At 35.8% G+C, this 14,720-nt stretch overlaps 1 protein-coding gene across 1 annotated transcript in view; it reads left to right on the top strand.

Moving 5' to 3' along the window:
• The window catches only part of TMTC2 (transmembrane O-mannosyltransferase targeting cadherins 2), a 257,384-nt gene that overhangs the window by 162,662 nt on the left and 80,002 nt on the right, over window positions 1–14,720 (top strand). Inside the window, exon 4 of the mRNA XM_050904170.1 lies at window positions 5,981–6,095. Coding sequence (XP_050760127.1) covers window positions 5,981–6,095 — 115 coding nt within the window. The remainder of the gene's footprint in view (window positions 1–5,980; window positions 6,096–14,720) is intronic.

Here is a 14,720-nt window from a genome sequence, read left to right as displayed (position 1 = left end):
GTCTGCAAAGTAAATGGGAGCAGAAATAACTTTTTCATGAAGTTCAGAGTACTGATGGTTTAGGTGTAAAATAGTAGGGGAATATGGAGGAGCTGCACTGTTTGTCAACCTGATGAGGGTTTTGATACTAATCAACATTACTTTCACAAAGTAAAAGTGCCTCTAAAGTGTTGACAACTGTGTTGATAATCACCATAGTTGTCTTTCCAGTCCATTTTTGGCAGGAGTACAATGATATCTTCCTCCTCCTATTCTTTTATTTGGAGGGAGAGGAAATAAAAAATATTCTTCAAAAGCCTGTCAGATAAAAGCCTTTTCTATTCAATAAACAAAATAACCTTTAAGAGTTAGACTCAAAAATACTTTCTCTTATCATCTTTTCATGTAGTTTGAAATTGTGGAATATTTTTCAAAATTGCACATCTTTGCCCTTTAAGGAGTTTTACATAAGTTGAAGTGGGTTGGTTGTTATGTTCTTGATCATACTTGCTCCCCTCTCTTGTCCTTTGCCGTATGTGGGAGGTAGGCTTTCTTTCCAAAAGGGAAGACAGAGATCAGTACTACTCGGAATTAACAAAAAAAGGCAAATGCTGTTTCTCTACTGAAGTTGAATATTAAAGGAATTTATAAACTTTTTTTTTTTTACATTGAAGTAGGACAGATTTGGTTTTTAATTACCTATCCTGTCCCCCTCTGTAACGGTATCATGCAAATATTTACATTGCTAAAGAAATTGTTACAGCTCTGAAATGGGTTATTTGTTCAAATATCAGATTCAGATTTTCTGCTATGCTAGTGTTTTTTTACAATCAAGGATTCAGTTTCTGAACTCCCACTGTATCGAGATTCTTGTGTTAGTGTCCCTTATCATAAATGTTGCCCAGGAGCATCTTTTTCACGGCTGTTACATGGGAGCATAAATGCAATTGTGATAATAGAGAACAACAGACCTCTTGCAGAACTTCCAAAAAACAGATGTCATTGCAATAAAAAAAAAATTGAAGGCTTTTTTGTCTGGACCAGCATCTCTTCATCCCTAAACTCTGTTTATGAAAAAATAGAGATGATAGTTGTTATGCATTCACTTCTTTTTCATAGATGAGTCAGGAGAAATGCAGAAGGATTGTAAAGAGAGGGAATGCAACCTGGAACTGCTGTTATTAATTTCACAAGCTAAAGAATAGTAAATAATGCACAAATATCTGTAAAGCTCCGTAGAAGTTTTCTTGGCTTGATGTGCATTTTTCTGTGAACTAAAGTTGCTAGTTTGGAACTGCTGACAAGTTGATTACAAATTACTTGGCTGTTCCCTAAATACTTCAGTCTTTGTTCAAGTAGTTTGTTTCACTCAAGTAATAATCTAGTTCACATTTTTTAGTGTATTCATCAATTTGTGTTTTAACTTTTATTTTGTGAATAAGTCTGATAGTTTGAGAACAGTATTACAAAACTTCAGCAATTTGTTCATATGAATTGCAAATGTCGTGTATCAATTTTTTTAACTTTGAGTCCTACATTTTATTTCATCAGTTTTCAAGTATGTTTGCTCCTCGTAAGGTTTACAAAAGGCAGTGTTTGCCCCCTGGCATAACATAGTGGGAAAGACAGCATTTTCCTTCTCTTTGCTATATTATTTTTAAAAGTTTACCAGGTTGTATTTCAGTGATTTAATAGGGAAATTTAGTTGGATTTTTTTCCTCTCCATGTTTCAGCAGAGGTGTTTTGACAACAGATAGGTTAATAGGTTCCGAGTTTCCAAATAGATTTTATTATTGCCTCATTTTTCATGGATTATATAGGGGTGATGGGTAGGAAGGAGAATCCTCCTTTAATACTTTGAGTTATGTTTGTTAATGATTTGTGATTTTTTTTATTTATTTTTTTTTAAAGCAAACTATTGGATCAAGTAATCAACATACATGCGTTTACACCACCTGAGTGCTTTTCTCTGACGCTTTGTTGCTTTGTTATTTCCATTTCACTGAATAGCATAGCAAGATCTTTGATTCAGTAGAAGGGGAAAGATTTGTTTAAATGAAGATATTTGCACACATTCATTTCCATTTCTCATTAGTTTTCATAATTCAATTGCAAGCTGAAAGTTCAACTGTTCTCTTTAGTAAGACCTGCTTCTTAGATCCAGGCAGATTAGATTGGACAACATTATTCCTGCTTCGCTGTTGTTTGTCTTGCTCTCTTCCAGAATGAAGGTGCTTAGAGAAGGTTTAATATGCCAACCTGGTATTTTTCAGGCTTGTTAAATCTTAATCCTCAGTTTCAATGAGATAGTTGAGAAAATAATCATGTTAAATTTGAAGCTGAAATTTGTCATATTCATTTTCATTTTGAAAGCAATTAAATGCCTGAGAACTTGACCTACTCTCACTGCAAGGTGGCATAAATGTCATCTTTAAAGTTTAATAGAAATCTAGTTTGATATGGGCAAAATGATAACACTTAAACAGTTGTTTATTTTCCTGCTTAGTGCTATGCAATTTTTCCTGCTATTTATTTAAAAAAAACCAACAGCAACAAAACCCCTTTAAAATGTTCCATTTTCCTACAAAGAAATGTAACTAGCATGGGAATTCTCAAGCATTAGGAGATTTTTCAGTTTATAATTGGCTTAGGATACAAGATGATGAAATTGATTTAATTTTGAATATGCCCATTTATATTGAGTATGATCTATGGAAAAATAGGCAATGAAGTAAAGTTTGAATGGATTGACTGTTTTGTAGGTGTGTGAGATATGTGAATGTTACCTTTGTTCCCATGCTATGATGGAGTATTATTTCTAAAAGACCTGGGACTGTTTTGGTCTCATTGTTGGTGCACAGGGAATTAAGCAGCAGGCAAAAAGTAAATATTACAAAGCTGTTTGTTTCATTCACAGCTTGCTTTTTCTCTTGTGCTGAATAGGGTCTCCAAAAGGGGAAAAATTGAATTTGTAATTAAATATTAAGTTGTGGTATATATATATACTTTAGCATCTTCTGAATGTTAAATGTTCCCTTTTGCAATTTCAGGTATTACAGATTTTGTATGAAAAATATATATAAAAAATAAGTGGAATAAAAATCCATTTTAAATTCCAGAATTACTGACCTAGTTTCTTTTTCTTTTGAGAATATTAATTTTTAATTTGTCACCGTGTACAGATGGAAAATAGTTGAGTGCTGAAATTTAGTTGGAGTCAGGGTATGTTTTTAATAGGGCTGTGGCTTAATTCAGGTATAATTTTGTTTCTGTTTCTGAATGCGCACATAGTTGAACCAATGTTGTTACAGTTTTGCAGGAGAAATTTGTCTTGAGATATGGATTGAGAAATTGGATGCCAGAGATGTCGTTAATAATTGAAATTCTTTGTTTTTCCTAAGGTTAGTTGCACTACTTAAGACAAAAAAAGAGTGAAGTTCCTTGAGCAGCTGATGTAGCCTCTTCTCTCCCTCATATACCAACAACCAAGAGGATGTGGTTGCTGCAGATAATACCTGTTCATAACTTCTAGGGCTATGAGTATGATCTCTACAAATAAGCATTTGTTCTACAAAAGGTTCCATGTAGCTTCATCTCCAGCCAGAACTAGCTTATTCATCTAACTAATTCCGTATTTAAATAGATGTGAAGATTTATACCAAGCTTTTATAGTTTGGGGAAGTAAAAAGACCTTGTTTTTCATGTTTCTTTTAATGATAAAATGTGAGATTATCATGTTTTATGTTTGCTATTTTCTGCTACTATCACTTCTTCTAGTATATCGCATTAAGTTAAATTAATCATTTGCAGTTTTACAAGTTTAGACAAAAGTCTAAATGGAATACATTTCAAATAAAATAATACAGATTAAATATTGATTGATATTAAAAACTTGACACAGGTTATTTTGCAGAATGTAAAATAAAGTATTGCCTTATAAATTATATTAACTCAAATAATAGAGCATACAGCATAAAATGAAGTGTAGAGGAGAAACTATTACATTTAAAGATGTTAATAGGGTTTTCCCAGTCTAACAGATGAAAAGATGAACTGAATCATTCTTCTATAGATCCTTTCATTTACTGAGCTTCAAAGTGGTTGGGAGCAAGTAACTGTATAGCAGGAAATTGTTATCAGTAGTCCAAGTGGTCATTTGATGTAATGCTCTGTTATGGGAGATCAGAGTGAAAACAAAAGTAGCTACAGATTATGTGGAACATTACAACTATGGGAAATTGAATGGTCATGTACTGCAGAAGCAACATCAGAGTGTGTTTTCACAAATGAGTTTTAAAAAAAAAATCTGTGTTTTTCTTACAAGTGTTAATGCTTACAAGCTGGCTAGTCACCTTAATTGCTGCTTCCAAATATTTTCTACGTGTAAAAAAGAATAGTAGCAGTAATGGGGAAATAAATTCAGAGTTCTGTGTATATGCTAGCAAAGAGTGTAAAAATTGAGTGAACTTGAGAATATTTTTAGCAGCTTTATTTCATTAAACAAGAGAATGATGGAACATTTTTGTGACTTTTGTCAGTTTAGTGTTAAATAACTTCTGATTTTTTTCTCATCTTATGAAATACTAGGCTAAAATGAAGTGACTCATAGAAGTGATAGCTTCTTTTCTTATGAAAATATTGTATTTATTTTTTTCTTTGTCTTTATAAAATATGTTGTGCACAGTTGGATGACATTATTTTTGTGAATCCTAAAAGGATTCCATCAGTTTTTTCCCAGCAATGATTAGTTTATTCTGCTCAGAGGAAAATGCTGTGTTTGCTGCTGTTTCCATCCCTGTGGCAGGATGCTTCTGCAGCAAACCACAGCAGCTTGAAAGCAATTCACTTTCTAAGGAAAAAACACATATCTGAAATAATTATCAACCTATTTAGCAGTGTTATGTTAAAACTACATTGAAAGTTTGCATTGCTCAGAATTGATACAAATTCCTGTAAAAAAGGGCTTGAGTGACTGAAGAAGCAGAGTTTAACTGCTGCTTAAGGTAATATTTATGGTTAGTGCATCTGGAGGGAAGAATAGTTTGCCATATATTGTGTGTTTGGTGGAAAGGACATGCATCATCTTTCCGTTATTCTTGCTCATAAAAAAATACTTGTGAAAGTAGAACTGTTTTATGAAACAGCTTAGATGTATTTATAAGCATAATGTGTTTTTTTCATGTATACACGTAGACTATAATTACAATGCCAGTTAAATTAACTTCCTAAATTGTGAATAACATGGGCTGTGTTTTCTATAAAAAGTTAGTTCCAGTTTCTTTCGTGAGTACAGTTTGTGTGCCACTCAACAGACTGCAAAGGGAACACATGTGGAGGCTTAATTTTTTTTTTTACCTCAAGTCCTTTATAGATGGGATGTAAAAGCACGTTGTGTAACATAATAAATTGCATGGAAGGGAACCACATGTTTTCCAAGTAGAAAAACTGCATTTTAGTGTTCTGTGTAGTATGTTTATATCCATATGGCATACTTTTAATCCTGGTTACTTACCTAACCATTCTTTCAATTCCTGCGTCATTTGTCAATTTTCATACTTCAGTGAGAACTGTCTACTCTGGGAAATTTTCTTGCTGCTTAGAGTAGATAGGCTTAAAAAAAAGCTAAAACTATGAAGATGCCCCACTTCCACATTTTACTGTGGAGATTTTTCTTTCGAGGTGATATAAAATAAAATGGTTCTTTCCCTTAGCTATAGTAGTTTCTAAAGCATAGAGACATATTTTGTTCTTAAAGATCCTTTTCCCACCCAAAAGCTATATGTATGCAGAATGTATGTAAATCACCGCTACGAAAAGTCTCATAGTAAGATGCAGAGATCCAGAGAACTGGGGGAAAAAAACAACCAACCTCCCCTCCCCTGCCATAAAAATGGTTTCTTTGTGGAGTTTGTCTCCCTGAGGAACTTCCTGATACTTGGATACTCTGTCATGTGTAATTGGATTGTAGCTCTTTCTGAATACTGTTTTCTCCTCTTGACAGCATGGGGTAACCTTGGAAATGTTCTCAAGAGCCAGAGCAAGATTTCTGAAGCTGAAAGCGCCTATAGAAATGCCTTGTACTACCGCAGCAACATGGCTGATATGCTTTATAATTTGTAAGTATGCATGGCTTTCCTGGGGTTGGGTTGTCTGTGAAACCTGTTGTGAATGGAGCTATTGATTTACTTGCTGGAAATGGAGATGATGTTAGCTGTTGCTCTGTAATAGTCGTTTCATTAATCGTGCTCCTTAAACTATGCGGTGGACAGGACCTTTTCTTGGTCAACGTTATCGTATATTCACGTATTGGGTATGGAAAAGGTAAACTTACAAATCTGTTTGCTTTAAAAGAAGAAAAGAAAACCCACACTGAATGAAGTACAGATAGATGAGCTGGCAACAGTAGCACTCCATCTGTTTCTGACTCGGCTAAAATATGGAGGTGTTATTTAGACTTCTTTTTTAAGTCTGAATAACTCTTGGTGGGGGGAGTGGGTGTAAGCACTTCCTAGCATAAGCCAATACCCCTCGGTTAGCTCCAGAGGTCTGAAATGTTAAAATAGCAAATTACTTTCCTCCTGTGACTGACTTCAGAGCAGCATAGGTTCAAGAAGGTTTAATTACTAGAATGCTGTTGTAGGTGGGTAAGAGAATAAATACCATGAGCATCAAAATAATTATACAGCGGGGAAAAAGATTTCCCAATTCATTAACATGCCAAATCATGAACATGGAAGCTAGCGTCGTGCTCAGCTTCTCACTGAGGCGTGATCGTGCCGCGTGCCCCAGCGGGGAGGGGGCTGATTCTCCGGGTGTCCTGGCTGGGCATCTCGCCTGCTCCCTGCTCGGCACTGCTCGTCGTGCCAGCGCTCGCCCTTCCTTCCCCTCCTGCCATCACTCACCCAGCCCGAGCCCCCAGAGTGGGGCTCTGCTGTGAGACAGGCTTGTCACCTTCAATAGCCGTACGCTGTTGTTTCATGATGTGTGCGGAGAAAAAAAAAATCCAGGTGACTGCCATTTGTTAAGTAGTAGTATGAAAATAACGTCCCGTGAGCGGTAGAGAAGTATGTATGTGAGAGAAACAACATGTGCAAAAACTAAATGCAAATAGTGAGCCTCTTTAAATAAATAAACAAACAAATAATGCTCTGCCTGTAAGTCTAGTTTAAAATGGTTGTTTAGAATATCTGAAAATGAAGTTTACCATAATAGACTTTTTCTTCTTTTTTCCTTGTTTAACAAAGAATAAGTTGCCCATTTCATTAATTTGGGTTACAGTCAAACATACAGTCAAACAATGATAGAATTTCTGTTCAAAAATCAAATTCATAGCTCAAAATATGTATATTTTTAATAATCATACAATTATACACATACACATATGCACATAATTTTTTTGTCTCTGTTAGGCAGTGGAGAGTGTGAAAAGCATATTTTTAAGAAGAAACTCGTTCTGCTCACATTTAAAAAATAACTTCTGAACCCAGCAGAAGATTGTAGGAAAAACAGTGACAAGATTGATACTCCTAAATTTCTCATATGCCACTCATTTTGGGGATGAAAATTATAACTGTTAAAATTTTTTGTACGCCTATACAGTACTTTTGTCTCTTACTGACTCACTGTGTCATAGAGGGAAACTGAAGTTAATACCAGGGTAAGAAGAGGAAAGAGGGTTGGGCGATAAAGACAGGGATATAAAAGAAATCAGATTTCAGTAGTTTTGCTGTTCTCAGAACAAGCTGATAATCTTCCAGCTTTCCACTGATATACAAAATATATGCCTACAAACCTTCATTTCTGTTGCATAGAAAATTTCTTGGAATTCTACTGAGTTTGTGTAAAAGCAATTTAAGTGAAATGCTGGTTGGAATGTATAGGGCATGAAGTTACCTTACATACGTATCTGTGAAAGTAAAGGAAGTATATTCAGAGGGAAGTGTTTGCTATATAGTATGTGTATATGTGTGCATATGCAAAAAAGGATCTCTAATTCTTAACCTTTCTACTACTATCTTGAATGCAATAGAATCCTTTCTTTTCTTTTTTTTTTTTTTAAAGCTTCACAAAACCATTAGTTATTCAATAGAAACTGAAAAATCTTGCATCATTTTTTTGTTTTTATAGTCTTTCCCTATGTTGGATACTTCCATATCCAGCATGAAAACTAGGTGGTGCATGGAGTGGGCTTTGATATTACAAGACCACAAACAAATAGATTATTTTAAGCATAAACTCTGAAGAGCTCTCTTGCAAGTTCAGCCCATCCTTCGCATGCAGTTCTATGGGAGCCTTTTACAAAAAAATACTGTAATGGAAAAATGCATCTTATACGTGCTTACAAGAGGCCAGTTAGATTTGCTGTTTCTGGTTTTTAGTATGTGCCTTTGAAACTGAAACAGTCATTTAGTAGAACTTTAGGAAAAAAGCACCCTTCCAGTCATTTCTAACTACTGTATTTTGGCCATAATATATCCTAAGTATATTGTAGTCTCACATGCTCTTTGTGGTTTTTTAGCACGTATGCCTCGGTATTTGATACTAATTTATTGGCACATGCAGCCCAGTGTTCACACGCAGCAATAACAAATCAAAGTGCTATCTGATCAAGGAACAAATTATTAAGGATTAACTCAGAATTTTTAATGGGTAGCAATTAAAGAGAGAAACTACATAAACAGAAGTGTTTGATGATCTCTCTTTCCTTTTTTAAGGAACTAAAATGTGAGCTTGGCTTTGCAGTTGGCTATTAATGCATTAAAATCTAGAGAATTTAACAATTAGATGAATGGCTGATTTCACTGGTATATTTTTATTTTCTGACTCTTACACGTTATGGCTCTGACTTGTAGCTGCTTTTGCCATTTAGGATAATTTAAACTGCATTAATTTAGATTACATAATTACATAATCTCTATTTGAAGGTTTTTCTGATTCTGAACATGTCATTTCCCATAGTGTTCAAATGTGTCAATTCTGTAACCTTAAATAAACTCCTAAACTTTGAGAGACCAGCCGAAAAATTTTAATTATTATTTTTATTTATAAAAAACAAAAGAGAGGAAAAAAGAAAAAAAAAAGCTCTTGCTAACATTAATATTGGATTGGTGGTTCATCACTGCTTTAGTTACGGGTTAAAATGGGTTTGTTCTGTTAACATTTTCTCAGGTCCAAATAAGTATCAGTGAAACTTATGCATAGCTTATACCTCAGGATAGCTTGTGACCCAGCCTGTCTTGAAGATAGGATCTGTGGCCTGGATTTTATGAAACCTGAGCTTAGGCTAAGGACTTGAATTCTTGTTTGGAAGCTTATTTTCTGAAACTCTTATGAAAAACTCAGAGGGTAAATTCCTGGCAACTCTGAAAGCATTTAAGATTTTCATAGCAATTTCAGTGCAGAAAGGGTTTCAGTTGTTGTTTTATACTGTAACTAGAGAATGTATTACAATATGTCTTTAATAAGGTAGTTTGTACTTCAAAAATACATATAAAGTGGCCTCCTATAAATAACTTCTCTGACATCTTGAGACTGCACTGCAGGTAATTTTTACAAATAAATCTCAAAGCCAACTTCTCAAAGCTATGTAGCACTGCTGATTTCAGCTAGATTTCACAGGGTAGTAAATCAGCATAAACTGAGATTTCTTTCTATGCTTTTTTTTTTTTTTTTTTTTTGAACTGAGAAATCCATGTATTTTAATACTGTGAAGTACCAAGGACAGAGCTGTAGAAAAACAGCAGTTTGTTCTTCCAAACAAGGCAATGTTCAGACTTTGTTGCCTTATGGTTGTTACCTAAAGCTCATGGGGTTTTTTGTATTGTTTCAAATTGCTTCTAATTAATGCCTAAAGTAAAATTGCTTATCAGTCAAAAGACAGTTTTGCATGCATTATTTCACTTGTATTTAGGCCTAGCTGTGCTTAGAGTATTCTTTTGTCATCCGTATTAGTAATCTACATTACCTTGAGCTTCTCAGCTGATTTTAAGGATGTTCGCAATCTCACATAAATATTGAATATTCCTTTAAAATGATACTAATTATTTTTAATGTATTTTTGGAGTATACAATGCCCTATAAAGGATAAATTTCTACCAAACAGCCATCCCTTTGCTTCTCTCCCAAAATAGTTCATTTTGCCTTCAGTGATACAGAGCTGTGTGTACAAGTTTATTATTCAAATAATTTAATTTCTTTGAATAAGCTCAAAGTATGAATTTCCATATACTTTACTTTGGCAAACTTAGGGTATTATGTCAATAAATGTGGATTTTTTTAGATTTCTGTTAGGTAAAGTCTTCAGTAGTAGCTGAAATTTTAATTTTGTAAAGTCTGGGATTGCGGAAGTGTTTTATATGCAAAGTTTAACTCCGCATCCTTGAGTAAAAATCAATATGAGCAAAGTTCTTCCTTGTCTGTTGTTGTTAGCCTACATAACATCTGAAATTGTGTTCCCTCTGCTTCTGCCTTTTAGGGGTGCTGGCATAAAAATCTCCTTTGCTGAGCTATCAGAGACAAAAAGCACTAAAAGCAGGCTAACCTACAAACCTATGTTGAACTGTGTTTGAACCTGCCCTAGACAAAGTTGCTGCACCACTTCACATAGTAGGAAACAAGTCAAGGTTATGGTTCCTCTTCCTTGATAGCCGAGAAGTTTTTGTAACGCAGGATGTCGAGTTAAAAAGCAAAGAGGATGTGTCATCTGCTGTCTGAGTACTTGATTATTTTTTTCTCAGCTGTGAATGCAAGCTTGTTACAAACCTGTTTGGAATTAATCTCTGCTTTGCTAGCTAGTTCTTCCTCTGTCAAAGACAGTGGCTGAAATTTGTGTCTTAATGTAACCAAAGCTGTCTTGATAAAATCTTGTTGTATTGTGAGACCGGCTCTTGAGGTAGCACCCGAAGGTCACTTAGGTGCCCGGTGGTGTCCTGCAGTGCAGAACTCTGCTCTGGGACTCTTTGTAGGGCCTGTATGAAGTACAGATACTTTTGTAAGTAAGATTGAGAGCTGAAATGCATTCAGTGACCTAGCTATTCAATTACATGTCTCGATATTTGAAATTGTGGTGGTTCATAGTCCTTACATAAACTTTCTCTATTTTATAAAATTAGGAAAATAATTGTTGGATTCTGCTGTTCAGTGTCATAAAAGGTCCCTCCTGTAAGAAGTTCTGTCCAGCTCTCAGCCTATGTTGACTGCTGGGGCATGTGAGGGGGAATAGACACCCTGTTTGAGGACTGCTGGCACAGCACACCACTGTCCAGTGTCCAGAGGAGGGAGAAAGCAATGCTACTCCTTGTCCCTATGTCAGCCCTCCCTCTGTCAAGGAAACAGGTTGTGAGAGTTGATGCAGTGCTGAAATGGTAGTAACCCCAACCGAGCTGCCCCAGTAACAGAGAAAAGAACAGGACTATATTTGCCGACCAATCTGGTTGCATTTGGAAAGCTCTTCCCTAGAACTGGGAGAACATGACAGAGTTTTGACTGCACTATCTGAAAGACTAGACGTTGATTTGGGGGTGATTGTTTTGTTTTGATTTTTTTTACTAATGGGGTTATGGATGACTGTGCTTAGTGAGTTCTGCAAAGGGAATGGTCATTCTGTGTTAGTGCCTACTGGGTATGTTCGGGTTCTTATTGATTAAAAAAGTAGGATTTATGTTCCATTTACATATCTGCTAACAGGATGTTATTGGAAAACATTAAACATGTTCCCTGTTTGTACTGTTCTTAATGACTGGCTTTCTTGTTAATGAAACCTAGTTGTAGGCTCTTACAAAAGGTTAGCACTCATTTGGTTGAGTATCTAAATGGCTTACGTAAAAAAACACAACAGAAAAGCCTTAATTAAAGACCAAACTTAATGGTTTCATTTACTGGGCTGCTGTAGCATCCATACCTGTCTTTCTACCCACTAGTTCTGCAAATGACAGTGAAAGAATTGCCTTAGGCAAAGCACATCCTCTATTACTGCGTGGCTGGAGACACGTCTATGTGGGGAATAAAAGAGGATTTTCTTCCATTTCTTTTTTGCCAATGTAGCATTTAGGTAAATACAGTTCTTTGTAGATAATCCCACCTGAAATCAATGGGATGAATGTAGCTTGAGGCATGGATGAACTGCAGTCATGGCAAAATAATAGCTAACAGGCCCTGTATTAGCTGTTATCAACCGGTAAACAAAATTGATTAAACTATTTCAATATTGTACCTGGCTTGAAAATTTTATAAATATTTCACTAACATACATGTTTACCTTCATGACAGTTACAGTTCCTGTGTATTGTACTTGGTCAGTTTATGCCAGCTTTAGTCACTGAGGAGTTTGCTTTGTAAGTAGACCATCTGGCTTTAACAGGACAACAACAGGAAGAAATTAATACGTAACTTGAGAAAAATGGTAGACTGTCTACTGCCTGTTTATATTTTGTGACTGCTTTCCAGTCCCCGAAAACAGTTTTGTGCATTAGTATTCAGTGACTTTAGGTCAAAACCAAGGCAGAGAAGGAAGACAGGAAGATTTTTCAAGTTGTTGGTCAAGCAAGACAGGTAAAAGTTGGCAGCTTAAAGAATTCAGGATGATTGCAAAGAACTTGTTTGGAGGAAATGTTTTCCTGCATGTATTTAAATGAGCAGTTCTATCTATAGAAGTGATGTGCATCATTTCTAGATAGCCAGAACTTGCTTCTCATTTTTTTCTTCTTTTTATTTTTCTTCCTATTAGACAAACAGGATTCTGAGACACTTCCTAAGTCACTGGGTAAAGTCTGCTACTCTTGCAAGCAGGCAGCACATATCCTCCATTTCATAAATGATTCACACTCCACTGTAAAATTAGCTAGAAGCAATGCAGGCAAAAAAAAATTCCTGTTCTAAGGTTGTTCCAGAATCTTGCTACTGTGATAGTTAGAACTTGTCTCCTAATTAATCCTAAAGTAATTCATGGACAATTTATAACCGTTTACTTTGTGTCCTATGGTTGCAGTAGCTTTTTCTTTTCCAAGTAATTTCATGTGTTTCTAGAGAGAAACTTTATTCTACCACAGTACTTGTCTTACTAGGCTAAAGGAGCCACTGACTTCCTCTGCACCCTCCTTGCATCTGATAGACTTCACATTTTCCCAGTTATGTCAATAAACTTTCTTTGAACAGAAGTTGCATGTTTCAATTAACATTTTAATTTATCTACCTTACAACTGGGAGGTGGACTGGAGAGAAAAAGAAGTTTTGGAACTGTAAACTTGAAGCAACTGCTCCTATGTTTTGGTTTTTTGGGGACATTTTGGGGTTAAGCTTTTTTATTTATTTAGCTTGGTATTAGTAGCAACTGTAGAAAGTTTATTAAAAAGTGCCAGAAGACTTTAGGCTCTTCATCCAAGTTCATCACTTGAGCTTGCTTTTCTGTATCAAGCATCCTTGTTTCAAGGACGTGCTTTCCTTTGTTCATCCTTGTGTAAGGAGGAAGGAAGGCTTCATGTCTCTATAACCACAACAGATAGGTACGTACTCAACGCGTGCCAATTGCTCTGCTCCACCACTGGCTTACGTTCAATGCTTTGGACTGTATCGTTGCTTTTTTATTCTTTCTGTCTGCTCCTTCTCCTTTCTGCCAGCAATCTCCAAAGAGCAGTTATCATTGCGAAGTGTAAAGAAGGAAGGGGAAAGGCATGTCAAGAATAGATCAACTCCTGGCCATAGGAGGAACTTCCTTATGTAGCCATCTGCCCCAGCCACTGGGAGGGGTAAGCCACTTGAGACTCAGCAGTGCCCACAAGGTGTGAACTCCAGCTGAGGAACGTTTTTCCTCTGCATCTAGAAATTGGTCACTCAGAGCAAACTTTTTTTTTCCCCTGTATTTACTATAGACAAAGGAAGTGGCAATATAAGATGAAAATCAACTGTCTCCTTTAAAAGGAAACGCAGTACAACTGTATATTTGTTGAGCTTTACAAATGCACCCTGAACTTTTAAAAGATGTCTTCAGTGTAATAAAGCATAGTAATAAGCATGACAGACAAACTTTACATTGTTTGATTGTGCAATTAGATAAATTTACTAGCCAAATTGGGAAGTTTTGGCTAAACATTTAGTCTTTTTTTTTTTTCCCCAGAGAAAAGATGGAAATATGCGTGCACCAAACTTTTTTTAGAAAGAGTTTGCCATTTTTTACAGACCATTAATCCGTTATCACTCCTTTCCAGGTGAGTGGAAAGGTACTAATTTTTGTCTAAAAGTTTTGAGAGCCAGTAGACGAGGAAGCACAGACTCCATCTGCCATTGCCAGTTTCTGACTTCAACCCTAGCAATCAGCTGGAGGATAATGGGTTGTCGAAGGAAGGAAGGAAGGAATTCGAATTATCAAAATGGAGCTGAACAAACAGATGCTAAGAACAGGTCACAGGTCAAGGAGGTCACAGACTTTCATTGTTACAGCCTGTGGGTCTCACTTCATCTGCCTCTGTCGATGCTCCTCTAGTCTATAGTGAGTCAGCTCATTTCTTGCAGGCTTAGCTTACTATGGTAATTATGCACCTATTAGTTCCCAGCTTAGGACACCACAATTTCTTTTTGTTCAATCATGGTCAGTTTGCTTGAAGGACGTTTTGCAATTCTCTAGTGGAATTGGCATAGAAAAGTTTTATTTCAAGTTTTGCCCTTTATGTATATTTATAAAGACACTTCAGTTTTATTTTTAGTGATTTTAAAGTGATTTTGAGTATCTTTGATCAAAATTCTCTAGC

Source organism: Gymnogyps californianus, chromosome 1, assembly GCF_018139145.2.
Source record: "Gymnogyps californianus isolate 813 chromosome 1, ASM1813914v2, whole genome shotgun sequence".
NCBI lineage: Eukaryota > Metazoa > Chordata > Aves > Accipitriformes > Cathartidae > Gymnogyps > Gymnogyps californianus.
Note: the sequence above shows the minus strand (reverse complement) of the source record. Positions and strands in the feature narration are given on the sequence as shown.